Here is a 14,459-nt window from a genome sequence, read left to right on the forward strand (position 1 = left end):
TTGGCAGCAATGCCCATCATCTCAGGAAATAGTTTTTTTTTCCTTTGCAAAGAAAGCAAAATGCTGGAAGTGTTCAGCTCAGGAAGTAGATTTTAAGTTTTGGGCTCATGATTATCCTTCGTCAGACTCCTTTTGGTTTCAGATTTCGAGCAAATATATTTTGCTTTTGTGAAAGTGAAAATTAATATGACCAGCTGGAGGGAGCAATAGAAAATGGAGCCCTCTTCAGTCAAAAATTAATTTAAGGCACATGGTCAGTTTAAAAGCATTTCATAATCACATGGGTAAAAGAAATGTAAAAGCAATGATAGTATAATCCTTAAATTCTCTTTTCCCTCACTTGTTTTCTGCTCAGTTTCTTTTGTTCTTACTCAGTTTCTTTGATTTTACATATGAAGGTATCGTTTTCAGTTTGTCATTTGGTACTTGAGATACTTTGTTATTTTCTGCAAAACACCTGTTTTGATGTTGCTACTTTTAAATCTGTTTTCTTGCATCTGTGTTTCTAAATTCTTTTTCTGCTCATTCATGGCACATGAGTGTCACTGGTTGCCCTTGAGAAAATGTTGGTGACCTGCCTTCTTGAACCATTGCAATGTGTTAAAGGTGTTTTTCTTTTAACTCCTAAGAGCATGATGGAGTTCAATGTAGCTAAGTGTGAAGTCATTCACTTTGGTAGGAGTAACAAGAAGATGGATTACTGGGCTAATGGTAGGCTACTTGGTAGTGTGGATGAGCAGAGGGATCTTGGTGTCTATGTACACAGATCTCTGAAAGTTGCCACCCAGATAAATAGTGCTGTGAAGAAGGCATATGGTGTACTGGGCTTTATTGGTAGAGGAGTCCTGAGGTCATGTTGCAGTTGTATAAGACTCTGGTGTGGCCTCATCTGGAGTATTGTGTGCAGCCATACTATAGGAAGGACGTGGAGGCATTGGAACGAGTGCAGAGGAGGTTTACCAGGATGTTGCCTGGCATGGTAGGAAGATCGTATGAGGAAAGGCTGAGGCACTTGGGGCTGTTCTCATTGGAGAAAAGAAGGTTTAGGAGAGATTTGATAGAGGTGTACAAGATGATTAGGGGTTTAGATAGGGTTGACAGTGAGAACCTTTTTCCGCTAATGGAGTCAGCTGTTACTAGGAGACACAGCTTTAAATTAAGGGGTGGTAGGTATAGGACAGATGTTAGGGGTAGATTCTTTACTCAGCGGGTTGAGAGTTCATGGAATGCCCTGCCAGTAGCAGTGGTGGACTCTCCCTCTTTATGGTCATTTAAGCGGGCATTGGATAAGCATATGGAGGTTATTGGGCTAGTGTAGGTTAGGTAGGCTTTGGTCGGCGCAACATCGAGGGCCGAAGGGCCTGTACTGTGCTGTATTGTTCTATGTTTCTATGTTCTATGAGCAGGAAATTGTATCTGAACTGTCCTGTCCATTTTCAATGCCACACAGTCACTTAACTTTGCATTTCTCCTTGTGTTATACTGGGTCCAAAACACACAACAAATCAAATATGGCCTCTCATTTTCATTGAATCATAGCATCCCTACAATGCGGAAGCAGACCATTTGGCCCATCATGTCTGCACTGATCTTCCAAAGAACATCTACCAACCTTAATGAAAAATATAAGTCAGTTGTGCAAATAGTTTTGCATCAGTCTTTAAGTCTGCTTCCCTCTTGGGGTTTTTTTTTTCCCCTGATGTTTGCTGTCAAAATTGAACGTGGTTCATTCTTCCAAATTGGCATTCGCTACCAAAACATTGCCAGAAATGGAATTGATCATTTATCATAGATGTGAAAGATTGCCATGTAGAAAAAAGTGCTTAGAAATAAGTGAGCTCTGCACTGTAGCCAAACTTTTACTAATGGAGCCAAATGGCATTAATTCTTATTGGTGTGAAATTGAAATATTGTGTTTATAGTGAAATACTTTGGGCATGTAAGGTGACATATCAGCATTAATATACACTCCCACTGGAAGGACATCCTGTCCCTGTGTGCAATTCCTGCAGGAAAAAGTCTTCTTTGATGTTTGCTTATCCTTACTGAAGTGCTTCTAGTGACTTAACATTTTCAGCGCTACAAAAATGCTAGTCTGTGGGAACAAGTAACTGCTTTAATTCTGTTCTACCCCCAGAAGCTGAACTTTAGATTCTTGGATGTAATTTTACTGCCAAAAAAGTCATTTTGAGTCAGGTGGGTATTTAAAATATTTTTTAAAAAAGGTCTAAAACTCGCTCACATGCAGCTTTAATGGAGGAAGAATGTCCAGGGGAGGCAACAGAACAACTCCCTCAGAGACCTGTCCCTCATTTTAAATATTTTGATGCATGCCTATTATTTTGAGGTGTTGATGGTAGTCATGATGTTGGAGGTGCTGGTATTGGACTGGGGTGGACAAAGTTAAAAATCACATAACACCAGGTTACGGTCCAGCAGGTTTATTTGGAAGTACTAGCTTTCGGAGCACTGCTGTCCATAACCACCTGATGAAAGAGCAATGCTCCAAAAGCCAGTGCTTCCAAATAAACTTGCTGGATTATAACCTGGTGTTGTGATTTTTAATTTAGAGATCAGGGTTTGCGGAGCTTGGGAAATTCAGTTAGTTGTTCCCCTATTGCAGCAGTAATTTTTTTAATCCAGTTATCTTTAGAATCAGATTCAATTATAACTTCCTATCATCCAATAAATATCTATTTTTTTTTAATAACCTTTTCTGCTTTAAGCTGATAAATCCCAATCCCTTCACCTTTCCATATGCCTGAAGTGTTCATCTCTGGTACCAATATTGCGTCCCCTGCAGCATCTTGGTCACCATGACATCTTTTCTTTTGAGTCTGGAACTGGAACATGCACTCCAGCTGAGGTCAAACTCCAGCTGAAGAAAGAAGTTTTATTGTAACTTCCCTTTCATACTGTGCAGCAACTTTTGAAATCACCCATCCCATATGTTTTATTTTGTAGCATCCTTATCAATTTGACATGTCACTTTCAGATTTGTACATATGAAATCCCAGGTGTGTCTGTTGTTTCTACATCATCTCTACCATCTATTCTCATTGCTTCAATGTCTGCATCACTTCACACTTCTTGCTCCTGCAGTAGAATTAAATTGCATTCAGTTTACACAAATATTAAATTTGTGGGCGGCACGGTGGCACAGTGGTTAGCACTGCTGCCTCACAGCGCCTGAGACCCGGGTTCAATTCCCGACTCAGGCGACTGAATGTTTGGAGCTTGCACGTTCTCCCCGTGTCTGTGTGGATTTCCTCCGGGTGCTCCGGTTTCCTCCCACAGTCCAAAGATGTGCGGGTCAGGTGAATTGGCCATGCTAAATTGTCCGTAGTGTTAGGTAAGGGGTAAATGTAGGGGTATGGGTGGGTTGCGCTTCGGCGGGTCAGTGTGGACTTGTTGGGCCCAAGGGCCTGTTTCCACACTGTAAGTAATCTAATCTAATTACTTTTGCAATTTAAAGTTGCAGTGAAATCTGAGTCAAAATAGAATAACCTGAAACTTCAGCGGTGTTGAATTTCAAAAGCTCAGAGGATCTTTGACTACTTTGGTGTTGGCCAGGTATTGACAGGTAGCACAATGATCCATTGTCATGTACAAGCTTGTGTGTAAAGACAATTCCTCCTCAAGACTGCAGAAAAAATCAAAACATGCAATAACCATATCATGAAGTTACTGATTTACATATCCTCCCACAGTCCAAAGATGTGCCAGATAGGTGGGTTAGTCATGGTAATGCTGCATTATGGGGGGATAGGGTGGGATGCTTTTCAGAGAGATGGTGCAGACTCAATGGGCCAAATGGCTGCTTTTCACACGATAGAGAGTCAATGATTCTATGATTTATCTTGATCGCAGGACAAAATCTTAAGGATCTCTGCTGTTGCTATCATATATTCAACTTCAGAAAACTCTGCCTCATTGTGACCAATTTGCCAACACCCAGCTTATTACTGTGCAATTCAACACACCATTATGCATCATTGAGCAATTGCTTGAACAACTCATCTCGTCTTGAGCAATTTTGCTTCCCAATCCCCAATCAGCCTGCTTCTAAATAAGGGGGACCTTAGAAACAGGCAAGCTTTTGGAGAGTGGCTACCTTTAACCCAAACCTGCCCTTATTCACTGATCTCAAACCATCAATAGTATGCCTTTCTTCATGCCATCAAATATGGTGAAACCCAGCAGACCAAGGAGTGGATGGATGTAGGTTTGCACGTTCATTTCCTGATGTCACCCTACTAGGTAACATCTTCAGTGGGCCTCAGGTGAAGCAATGCTGAAAATTCCTTTCTCTTTATATATTTGGGCTTCTTTAGGTTGGTGATGTCATTTCTTGTGGTGAAGTCACTTCCTGTTCCTTTTCTCAGGGGTTGGTAGAACTCGCGAAGACCAAGGAGTAACAGCTTGAGGAGCGTTGGTAGGAGAGAATATGTAAAGGAATCTCTCATCTTTTGTTTTAATCTCCCATAGCGATAATGGGCCATTTTAACATGTTTCTGGACTGTCCAAGCTGTCGGTGCAGCCACTCAACTTAAGTTGCTAAGACTAGCTGCAGCTATGGTACAGTCCAAACAATGATTCACTCTGTCCGCTGACTGAACTTGAAAGCAGGCTTAAAGAATTCCTTCTCGTCACTATTGAGATTATTGCTTGGCTGCATGACTATGTACATACTCAACACAAAGTTACATTAAGGAAGCAAGAAAGATTCTTGTCAACAAATAGGATTTTTCGTTTAAACCAGTTGAGCTCAAAAAGAGAAACATTAACTTAGTTTCTCTCTCAACAGATGTTTCCAGACCTGTTGAGTTTTTCCTACACCAGTCTTTATTTCAGATCTCCGGCATCAGTATTTTGCTTTTATTAGTGGTTTTGTCTTGTTAAAAGTTGACCAAGACTGGATAGGTGGACCAGAGTCTTTTGCTTGAATTTTTTATGTTGTAAAATAAGTTTGAATGAAGAAAATGAGGACATGAGAGTGGAGCAATAATTATTCTCTTCCTTAATAAATTCAAAAAGAGTGAAGAGAAATAGCTAGTTGTACTTTTTTTCTTAGGATAATTTGTGGCTTAGTCTGAATCACCACCTGTACTTAGAATCTTCTAACAATGCAAGGTGGAACTGAAGGGAAAGAAAATGACATTATGTTGTAAATATGAAAAGTATTAAGGATCATTTTGTTCCGTTAATGATTGATTGGAAAATTCATCCTTTGGCATGTAAAATAATGTGCTCTGTAATCTTACTATTCATGATACAAAGTACTATAGTTCCAACTGTGGTAAAAGAGTAAAAATATTTACTGCACATTTCACTGAGATGGCAAGATAGTATTCAAAACTCTCAACTTTCACAGAAGAATAAAGAACAGTTATTATGAATCACTCTGGATCCGAATAAGCTGGGCCGGTTTAAACTTCAAGCTTTCTTGCTAGGGGGAGTAATATCTTCCTCGAGCCTGCTTGGCTACTCTCTCTCATTCCTGATGAAGGGCTTATACTCGAAACGTCGAATTCCCTATTCCTGAGATGCTGCCTAACCTGCTGTGCTTTAACCAGCGGCACGATGGCATAGTGGGTGGCACAGTGGTTAGCACTGCTGCCTCACAGCGCCTGAGATCCGGGTTCAGTTCCCAGCTCAGGTGACTGACTGACTGTGTCGAGTTTGCACGTTCTCCCCGTGTCTGCGTGGGTTTCCTCCGGGTGCTCCGGTTTCCTCCCACAGTCCAAAGATGTGTGGTTCAGGTGAATTGGCCATGATAAATTGCCCGTAGTGTTAGGTAAGGGGTAAATGTAGGGGTATGGGTGGGTTGCGCTTCGGCGGGTCGGTGTGGACTTGTTGGGCCGAAGGGCCTGTTTCCACACAGTAAGTAATCTAATCTAATCTAATACATTTTCAGCTGTGATCTCCAGCATCTGCAGACCTCATTTTTTACTCGGAGTAATATCCCCCCTGCTTGCAAAGATGTTCAGAGTATTATTTCACCTGAAGACGTAAACTAGCCTCAATGATGCTCAAATGCACAAAAGCAGTATCTCCAATTGAACTGCATTTTTCCCAAAGTCTCTATTATTTGTCTTTAAACTGAGTTCTCAGCCCCATATACTGTCCATTCCACTTCCAAAGTGTATCAGTCAACTTTCATCTTTGAAATTTTGGTTCGTCCAAATCTTTACTATGCTGCAGCAAGTCCTGCTCCTCGTCATTGATGCATCTTCTGCAAGATATTTTTTTAAGAAGTTAGATTAGATTACTCAGTGTGGAAACAGGCCCTTCAGCCCAACAAGTCCACACCGAACCGCCGAAGCGCAACCCACCCAGACCATTCCCCAACATATACCCCTTCACCTAACACTATGGGCAATTTAGCATGGCCAATCCACCTAACCTGCACATTTTTGGATTGTGGGAGGAAACCAGAGCACCCGGAGGAAACCCCCAGTCTCAGGGAGAATGTGCAAACTCCACACAGACAATTACCTGAGGCAGGAATTGAACCCGGGTCTCTGGCGCTGTGAGGCAGCAATGCTAACCACTGTGCCACCATGAAAAAATAAGTTTCATTCAAGCAATAGATCATACCATAATGGCTTAAAAAGTGAGCAAATACGTACTAATAGAGAACAAATATAGGAGAAACAGACGGGACTAAAATCTGACATCACTTGGATTTAATGGTCTACACATGAGGGTTTTGCAAGAGATTAGTGCAGAGACAGTGAATGTGCTAACTGTGATGTTTCAAAGTCCCTTAGATTCTGGAGAGGCCTGAACAGATTAGAAGTTGGCAAATGCTATATACTTTTTAAAGGATAAAGAAACAAATAAACTATAGACCAGTTAGCCTTGCATCGGATTTGGGGAAAATATTAGTGACTATTATTAAGAAAGTTTTAACAATGTACAGTCAAAAAGTATAATATGGTTAGAACAAGTTTATAGAGTTTTACTAATGAAAGCCTTCCTTGACAGGTTTATTGGCATTTCTGAGAACATTCAAGTTGGCAGACAGTGAATAATGAAGTATCACCAGGACCAGTGTTGGGACCTATTTGCAATCTGCATTAAGTGCTTAGATGAAGAGGCAGAGTAATGCCTAAAATTGACGATAGAAAGCTAGGTGGAAAGGTGAACTGCGAGAGGAATGCAGTGGCTTCAAAGAGAAATAGTAGGTTTAAGTGAGTGTGGAAACAAAATGGCTGATGGATTGCTTTGTAGAAAAGTGATAGCTTAGTCACTTTGCAAGAGAACAAGAACAAGATTTTTAAAAGGTATGAAACTCATCAGTGTTTATATTTAAAGAGACTTGGGTATGCTCACACAAAGTACACAGCTGTAGCTTACAGATAAGCAGTCAGGCAGATTCCACATTGGACCTTTATTGAAAGGGGATGTGAGTGCAAAAACAAAGAAATTATCTTACAATTGTGCAGGGTTTTAGTAATACCATGTATGAATAACTAAGTCAAAACTCTTTGACCCATCCATTCTGTACTGCCAAAGATGTACTACTATCTACATTAGTCCTACTGTCCCACATTACACCAGTAACCTTGAATGATAGTTCAAGTGCTCAGCCAAGTACTTTTAAAGGTTGTGCGGTTTCATGCCTCAGCTGTGCTCCCAGCAAACGCATTCCAGACCCCATCCATTACCTCAAATCCTCTCAAACCTCCTGCTTTTCACTTTAAGATTATGCCCCCTTTGTTATCACCCCTCTGACTAAAGGGAACAACAGCTTTTCATCACCATGTCCATGCGCTTCAATCTTCTATGCTCCCAAGAAAACAATATGGATTTATCCAGTCTCTCTCCAAAACTGAAATGCTTCATCCCAGGCAATATCCTGGTGAACCTTCTTTGTAGTCAGTCTTCCTGTCATGTGGTGACCGGAACTGCGCACAGTATTCTCCAGCTGTGTTCTAACTAAATTTCGGTTAGGCTCCAACATGATCTCCCTGCTGTTATAATCCACGCTGAAAAATGTGTTGCTGGAAAAGCGCAGCAGGTCAGGCAGCATCCAAGGAGTAGGAGAATTGACGTTTCAGGCATAAGCCCTTCTTCAAACGTAGATTCTCCTGATCCTTGGATGCTGCCTGACCTCCTGCACTTTTCCAGCAACACATTTTTCAGCTCTGATCTCCAGCATTTGCAGTCCTCACTTTCTCCCTGTTATAATCTATGCCATGACTGAAAAAGGTAAGCATCCTCTGTGCCATCTTAACCATCTTTAGGGATCTATAGACAAGCATAGATTCCTTTCTCCCTCTGAGGCTTCCTAATATCTTGCCATTTTGGATACTGTCTTGTCTTCCTTCCAAAGTGTGTCACCTCATACATTCTTGGAGTTACATTCCGTCTGCTACTGATCTGCCCATCTGACCAATCCGTTTATGTCACCGACTACCTTCCTTATCACTGCATCACCAACCATTCTTTGTGTCATTCACAAAATAACTTACCATCCCCTGCACATCCTCATCTATATCATGTATGAATATCACAACCAATAAGCGACCCAACACTGATCCCTGTGATACACCACTACACAGAGCTCCACTTTTCGATTAGATTCCCTACAGTGTGGAAACAGGCCCTTCAGCCCCACTAGTCCACACCGACCCTCTGAAGAGTAACCCACCCAGACCCATTTCTCTCTGGCTAATGCACCTAACACTACGAGCAATTTAGCATGACCAATTCACCTGACCTGCTTATCTTTGGACTGTGGGAGGAAACTGGAGTACCCAGAGAAAACTTGCGCAGACATGGGGAGAATGTGCAAACTCCACACAGTCGCCTGAGGCTGTATTCGAACCTGGGACTCTGGTGCTATGAGGTGGCAATTCTAACCACGTCTGCCACCCACTCTGTCTCCTGTCACTAAGCCAATTTTGGATCCAACGTGCCATGTTAGATTGGATCCCATGAGCTCTCTTTCAGTTTCCTGTGTGAGACCTTGTCAAAGGCCTTGCTGAAACCTTGAATATTGTGCAGTTTTGCTGTGCACGTTTAAGAATAGACATACTTGTATTGGAGGCAATAAAGAAGATTCGCTAAATTAGTTCCTGGGAATGAGGGATTGTCCTTTTGAGAGGCTGAGCTAAGTTGTACCTATGGACGCTGAAGAGTAAAAGAATGAGAGGTGATCTGATTGAAATGTAATAAAAGTCTGAAAGGCTTCATAGAGCAGATGCTAAAAGATTATTTCCTCTGACCAGGGTCTCTAAAACATGTGTGTATCCTCAGTGTAAGAGGCCAGTCATTTGGGACTGAGATGGGAAATTTCTTGACTCAGTGTTGTGAATTTTTGGAATTCTGTATCCCAAAAGGTTGTGAAGTTGCCATTGTTGAATACATATATGGCTAGAAAAGACAGATGTTTAGCGTCTCGGGAAGTCAAAGAATATGGGAGTGGGTAGGAAAGTGGAGTTGAAGCCCAAGATCAGACTTGACAGAGGAGACTTCATGGACTGCATGCCCTACTCTCCCCAATTCTTTGTGTTATTAACTTAGCAACAGCTCCAATTTAAAATTTGTGTTCTTTCATTCAAATCCCTTTATGCCTCCTTTTGCTTTTATTCTCTGGCTTTCTTAGGTATCATAACTCGCTATATTCTGGAGAAACTGAGATAAAATGAAGAGTTTTACTCATAGTTAAATGATAGGTGGGAGGAGGTACAAACAGAAAATAATTGCAATGTATTAGTTAGACAGGATTGTGCTGTCTGCTGTGAATTCTGTATGATGCTCTGATTTTTAGATGTTATGAAGTTTTCAAATTGAAATCCACAGAATCACATGGGTCTCGAACTCATTAGTTTGTCTGCTGTGAATCCTCTCTCTGGCGTTTGATGTGAGAGCCAAAAACAGCAGCATGTCTTCCAGATTGTTCATTTGCTGGGAGAGTCGTGCTGGTGTAAAATCACCTTAGTCTCAATCTGAACAGGTGCTGTTATAAACAACTCCACCCCTGAAGTAAGTTCTATGGCAGCACCAATTCGAAGACAAACTGCAAATTGTCACAAACTGCTTACTGAAATCGTTCCATCTGTTAAATTTGACAGAGGAAAGGGCTGTGTAGTTATGCAGAAACTTTCTGATATCCCTGTGTGTTAAAATACTATCCTTAGTTTGGATAACAACTTAAATCAATGAAAATTCTACTGGCTGTTTTAAAACAAACCCTTAGCTTTTGTATGCACGCATGAGAAAAGGCACATTAGTGATTTCTTTGTCGGATAACATCAATGTATGTCTATCTGTTACAACTCCATAAGCGAGGCAACCTTAAGGCTGAACTAAACTTTATCACAATGGACTTTTTTTTTTAGCTTGCACGTATTTCACCATACAGTCATGCAATAGCTCTAAACAAAATGTTGTAGAATAATTATACTTGGTTAACAAAAAGCCAAGTTTTGTATTTTTTAGACAGCATAAGTAGTTCACTCTCCTGATCTGCAAACAAAAGTCATAGTCTGATCAAATAAGTTTAAAGACAAGCTTGTGTGTGGTTCCAATTATGATTCTTTAACATTGTATTTGCTGGAGCCTACAGTGGAGTCTGTGAAGTAGTGAGAGTTGCAACTTTGTAAAGTATTTTAATATCTCCTAATGAAATACAAGATACTGTTTAAACGCAAGCTGTTTGAAATTTCATTTCAATGTTGCAAAGCTGTCAAGTTCCATGTTGACTTTTATCCCTCTGGTGGCAAAGGAACTAAAAATATCTGTTACAAGTAAAAAAAAAGGAAGGGGAAGGTCCCATTGTCTTACTTCAGGTCAGAGGATGCATTTTTTAAAACCCTATAGATCCATGTTTAAAACCAAATATATCGTGGCTTCCATTTCCCTATTGCTAATTAATCCAACAATGATTTGCATTGCCATACAACTTTCCCAAAGCAATGTCCTGAGGTGCTTCAGGAGTTTCACAAAACAAAATATGAAGTGACTTTCAGGTAAATGGTCGAAAGCTTAGTTAAGAGTTTTAAACAATGCTGAATGACGAATGAGATATAGAGAGCTGAAAAGGTTAGAAAGGAAATTTCCAAGCTTGGGGCTATACAGCTGAATTCTAATGAAATCTGGAATGATTAGTGCTAAAATTATAGCACAAATGTGGGAATAGAGGGCACACGCTGTGCGAGGCCATGGAAGAATTGGAAGCCAAGGATTCAAATTTTAAAATGGAAGTTTGACATTACAGGGAGCCATTGTAGGTCCGCAAGAAAAGGGGTGGTGAGTGAACAGGACTTAGTGTGAATCAAGATCTGAGCAGAGGAATTGATTCATTCTTGTTAGACAGAGTCTTCTCAAACAAAAGTATGAGGGGGCAATTGCAAAAACAAATAAAATATTGAAGCTCCACATCTGTATGAGAAAACACTTGTAAAGAATGTCCACTTATTTGTGTCGAAGATGAGCCAAGGTTCTTGTTTCTCATTGCTATTCATTGACCTCAGTTTTCACTTGCATGCTTTCACAGATGGAGCTAGGTTTGGGTTCTGCTTTGAAGCTCCCCTTGCTTGTGCAGTCCCTCCATACTCACATTAAAATCTGGGTAGAGGGGGTACAAAAGGGCTCTTAGCCCCCAATCGGGAATTAGTGTCTTTGGTGCGGTGAAAACTAGCAAAAAAAAGGAACTAACACTATGTAACCTTTGACTCCTGAAAAATACATGGGCTCTATATTTTTAAACTATTTTCAGACAGTTTTGTGGTCTCGTACAGGCTCACTTACAGGAAATGCTATTTTGGTATAAACCTTTCTACGTTTGGGCTTTTTGTTTAAGCTGTTAAACTGCTCAGAATGAAATTGCCAGAGCAGTTTTAAAATTTTAAGATTTTGATGCTTTGTAAAATACTTTTTTTAAAAAATTATTTTAAAAAGGAGGGTTGTGAAATGTGCTGTTCATGTCGACAGGAAACTACAGTACTAGCTTACAATCCGTGGTCAAAGTGCTGATTGGGGTAACAGCCTTTTGGTTGCAAACAGGAAGTTTGTTCAGCCTACAGGCCATAGCTGCTCTAAGAAGATCACTGTGCTACATGTTTGCAACCCTTGTTAATAGCTATAAAAGTATTTAATGTGACTCAAAGCAGCAGATGGCCCAACTAAAGGATCAATTTGGTTACCAGTCCACAGGGCCAGAACCATCAAAAACCTCTTCAGCTCTGGTTAAACTGGAAGTCTTAGCGAATAGAATTTTTCACAGACAACCAAAAGTGGCTGCTAATGAGCAAAATCTGCTTCTGGAAACTGAAGGTGTCTTTGTTTCTGGATACACTCTCACTTGGGATGATTGTAGTAAGTTTACTGTACATTTCAGTCCAATGTCATTTTTGTGCAAAATTACAAAAAATATACGACCGAGCAGTGACTAAGGCTCTGAGTAAATTGTCGTCTGGATTTGTTTTGTGAGCAAAATTACTCAGCAATCTTAGATTTATTTTTTGTTAAGGAAAGAACAGTATCTGTACAAGGAAGGTCTTAAAGTCCCATATTCTACTAAGTGTTCCCCTCCTCTTAACTGTAACCTCTTCCGAGATGGCCAGTTGGTTCAGGTGGAAGTATGTTTGATAGTTGGATGATTAATCAACTGCAAGGAGCGTCAAAGTAAAGTTGAAACCTTTCTCTGTGTACAGAGTTTCAGGAAATGACTGTTAATCAAGTGGATGTAAACTCGTCTCACCTGTGAAAGCTGTGGCTTAGTTAGGCGCACACTTGACTCTGAGGCAGGTAGTTACAGGTTCTTGGCCGACACCAGGATTTGAGCACAAAAGTCTAGGTTGACGTTCCAGTTCAATACTGCTGAACAATCTGAGGTTTCATTTCTCATGAGACATTAGACAGAAGTTCTATTTGTCTTTGCAGTTGGTCATAAAGCATTTATAAGGGAGATCCTTCAGCCTTTTGAACTAATGCCTGCTCCCAGTGGAGCAATCCAGTCAATCCCATTCCACCGTTTGAGTCCCATAGCTCTGCAAATTCATTTTCAAGTGCCTGTCCAGTTTTCTTTGAAATCATTCGTTGTCTCCACTACTGCTACTTTCATGGGCAGTGTTTCCAGGTTATTACCAATGAGGACAAAATTCATTTCCTATTGCTCTTCCATCTCATACCCAAAATCTTAAATCTCTGTTCCCTCATCTTTGTATCTTCAACTAATGGGAAGAGCTTTTTCCCCAGTTGTTTACCTTATCAAGGCTGTCATAATCTTTTAACTCTCATCAAGTTGTTTCTCATTTTCCTTTGCTCCAGTTTTTTCCACCCTAAATGTGTAACACAAACTCCCCAACCATGAAGCTATTCTGGTAAATCACTTCTGAGCTGTCTCAATAGCCTTTATATCTTTACTAAAGTGTGGTGACCAGATTGAATGCAGTACTCTGGTTGGGGCTTGACCAGAGCTTTGTAAGATTAAGCATAACTTACCCTGCCATTGCCTCTTTCTGTTCCTTTTGCTAAAATACATTACCTCTCTCTTTTCTGGATTGTATTTCAAATTCTCACTGATACTTGTCTGCCAGTGCTAATACTCTATCTCATAGTTTGCGACTCCTACATGTTTGCTAATCCAAGTCGTTTATATATGGCCCAAAAAAAGTCTAGTGTTATCCTGAGTGGGGGGAAAAAACTGCCATGGCTCACTGATTTCTGTACTTAAGCCAATCTTGTATCGAATTGTACATTGACCCTCCTCTTCCATAAGCCCAGTATCTGGTAAAATGTCTTCTTAAAATATACTGCATTCTATTCTTTAATATTCTCTTATTCCTCAACCAAATTTAGATCAGTTATGATCTGTCCTTCACAAGCCTGTTCTGGCTCTCCTAAATTATCTAAAACTTCTCCAGGTGCTTTATACTTTTTCCCCTGATCATGAATTGTAAAATCTTACCCATCACTGATGTTAAACTGACCAGGCTGTAGTTACTAACACTATTCATGGAAGGATAAAAGAATAAAGGTGTTACATTTGCCATTTTCTAATCCTCGACACCTCTCTCTCATCATCTGCTACTTCAACCCACAATTCCCTTAACCTGGGATACAAGCCATTTGGGCCAGATAATTTAATCACCATGAGTATAGCAAGGCTTCTACTGTCACCACTCTTTAGGGTATTTCACATTATCTGTTGTTTCCTCTATCTCCACATCCATCAATATTTTGTCAAGTTGCATTTACCCAACAAACACTTAACCGAATGATTTAATATTGATGGTTTGGACAAGATTGAGGGAGTTATCCCAAATGGTCTGATTTAATATTTGTCTCTCAAACATCGCAACAACCATTTTAACTAGTCTTTGCAATATCCCACAAAATGATATAATGTGCAAATCCGCTACTGCATTTCCCATATTACAACAGTGACTACACTTTAAAAGTACTTGACTAGTTACAAAGTATTTGAAGTATCCAATTCATTG

The 14,459-nt window shown here is 40.3% G+C and overlaps 1 protein-coding gene across 2 annotated transcripts in view; it reads left to right on the forward strand.

Moving 5' to 3' along the window:
* The window catches only part of prkacba (protein kinase, cAMP-dependent, catalytic, beta a), a 188,093-nt gene that overhangs the window by 80,627 nt on the left and 93,007 nt on the right, over nucleotides 1-14,459 (forward strand). The window contains exon 1 of one of the 2 annotated variants that reach the window (XM_060830645.1): nucleotides 12,037-12,330. The exons of the other annotated variant lie outside the window; for it this stretch is intronic. Coding sequence (XP_060686628.1) covers nucleotides 12,129-12,330 — 202 coding nt within the window. The 5' untranslated portion in view covers nucleotides 12,037-12,128. Of the gene's footprint in view, nucleotides 1-12,036; nucleotides 12,331-14,459 lie in introns of those variants that run through there. 2 annotated transcript variants of the gene reach the window in all.

Source organism: Hemiscyllium ocellatum, chromosome 9 (genome assembly GCF_020745735.1).
Source record: "Hemiscyllium ocellatum isolate sHemOce1 chromosome 9, sHemOce1.pat.X.cur, whole genome shotgun sequence".
Taxonomy (NCBI): domain Eukaryota; kingdom Metazoa; phylum Chordata; class Chondrichthyes; order Orectolobiformes; family Hemiscylliidae; genus Hemiscyllium; species Hemiscyllium ocellatum.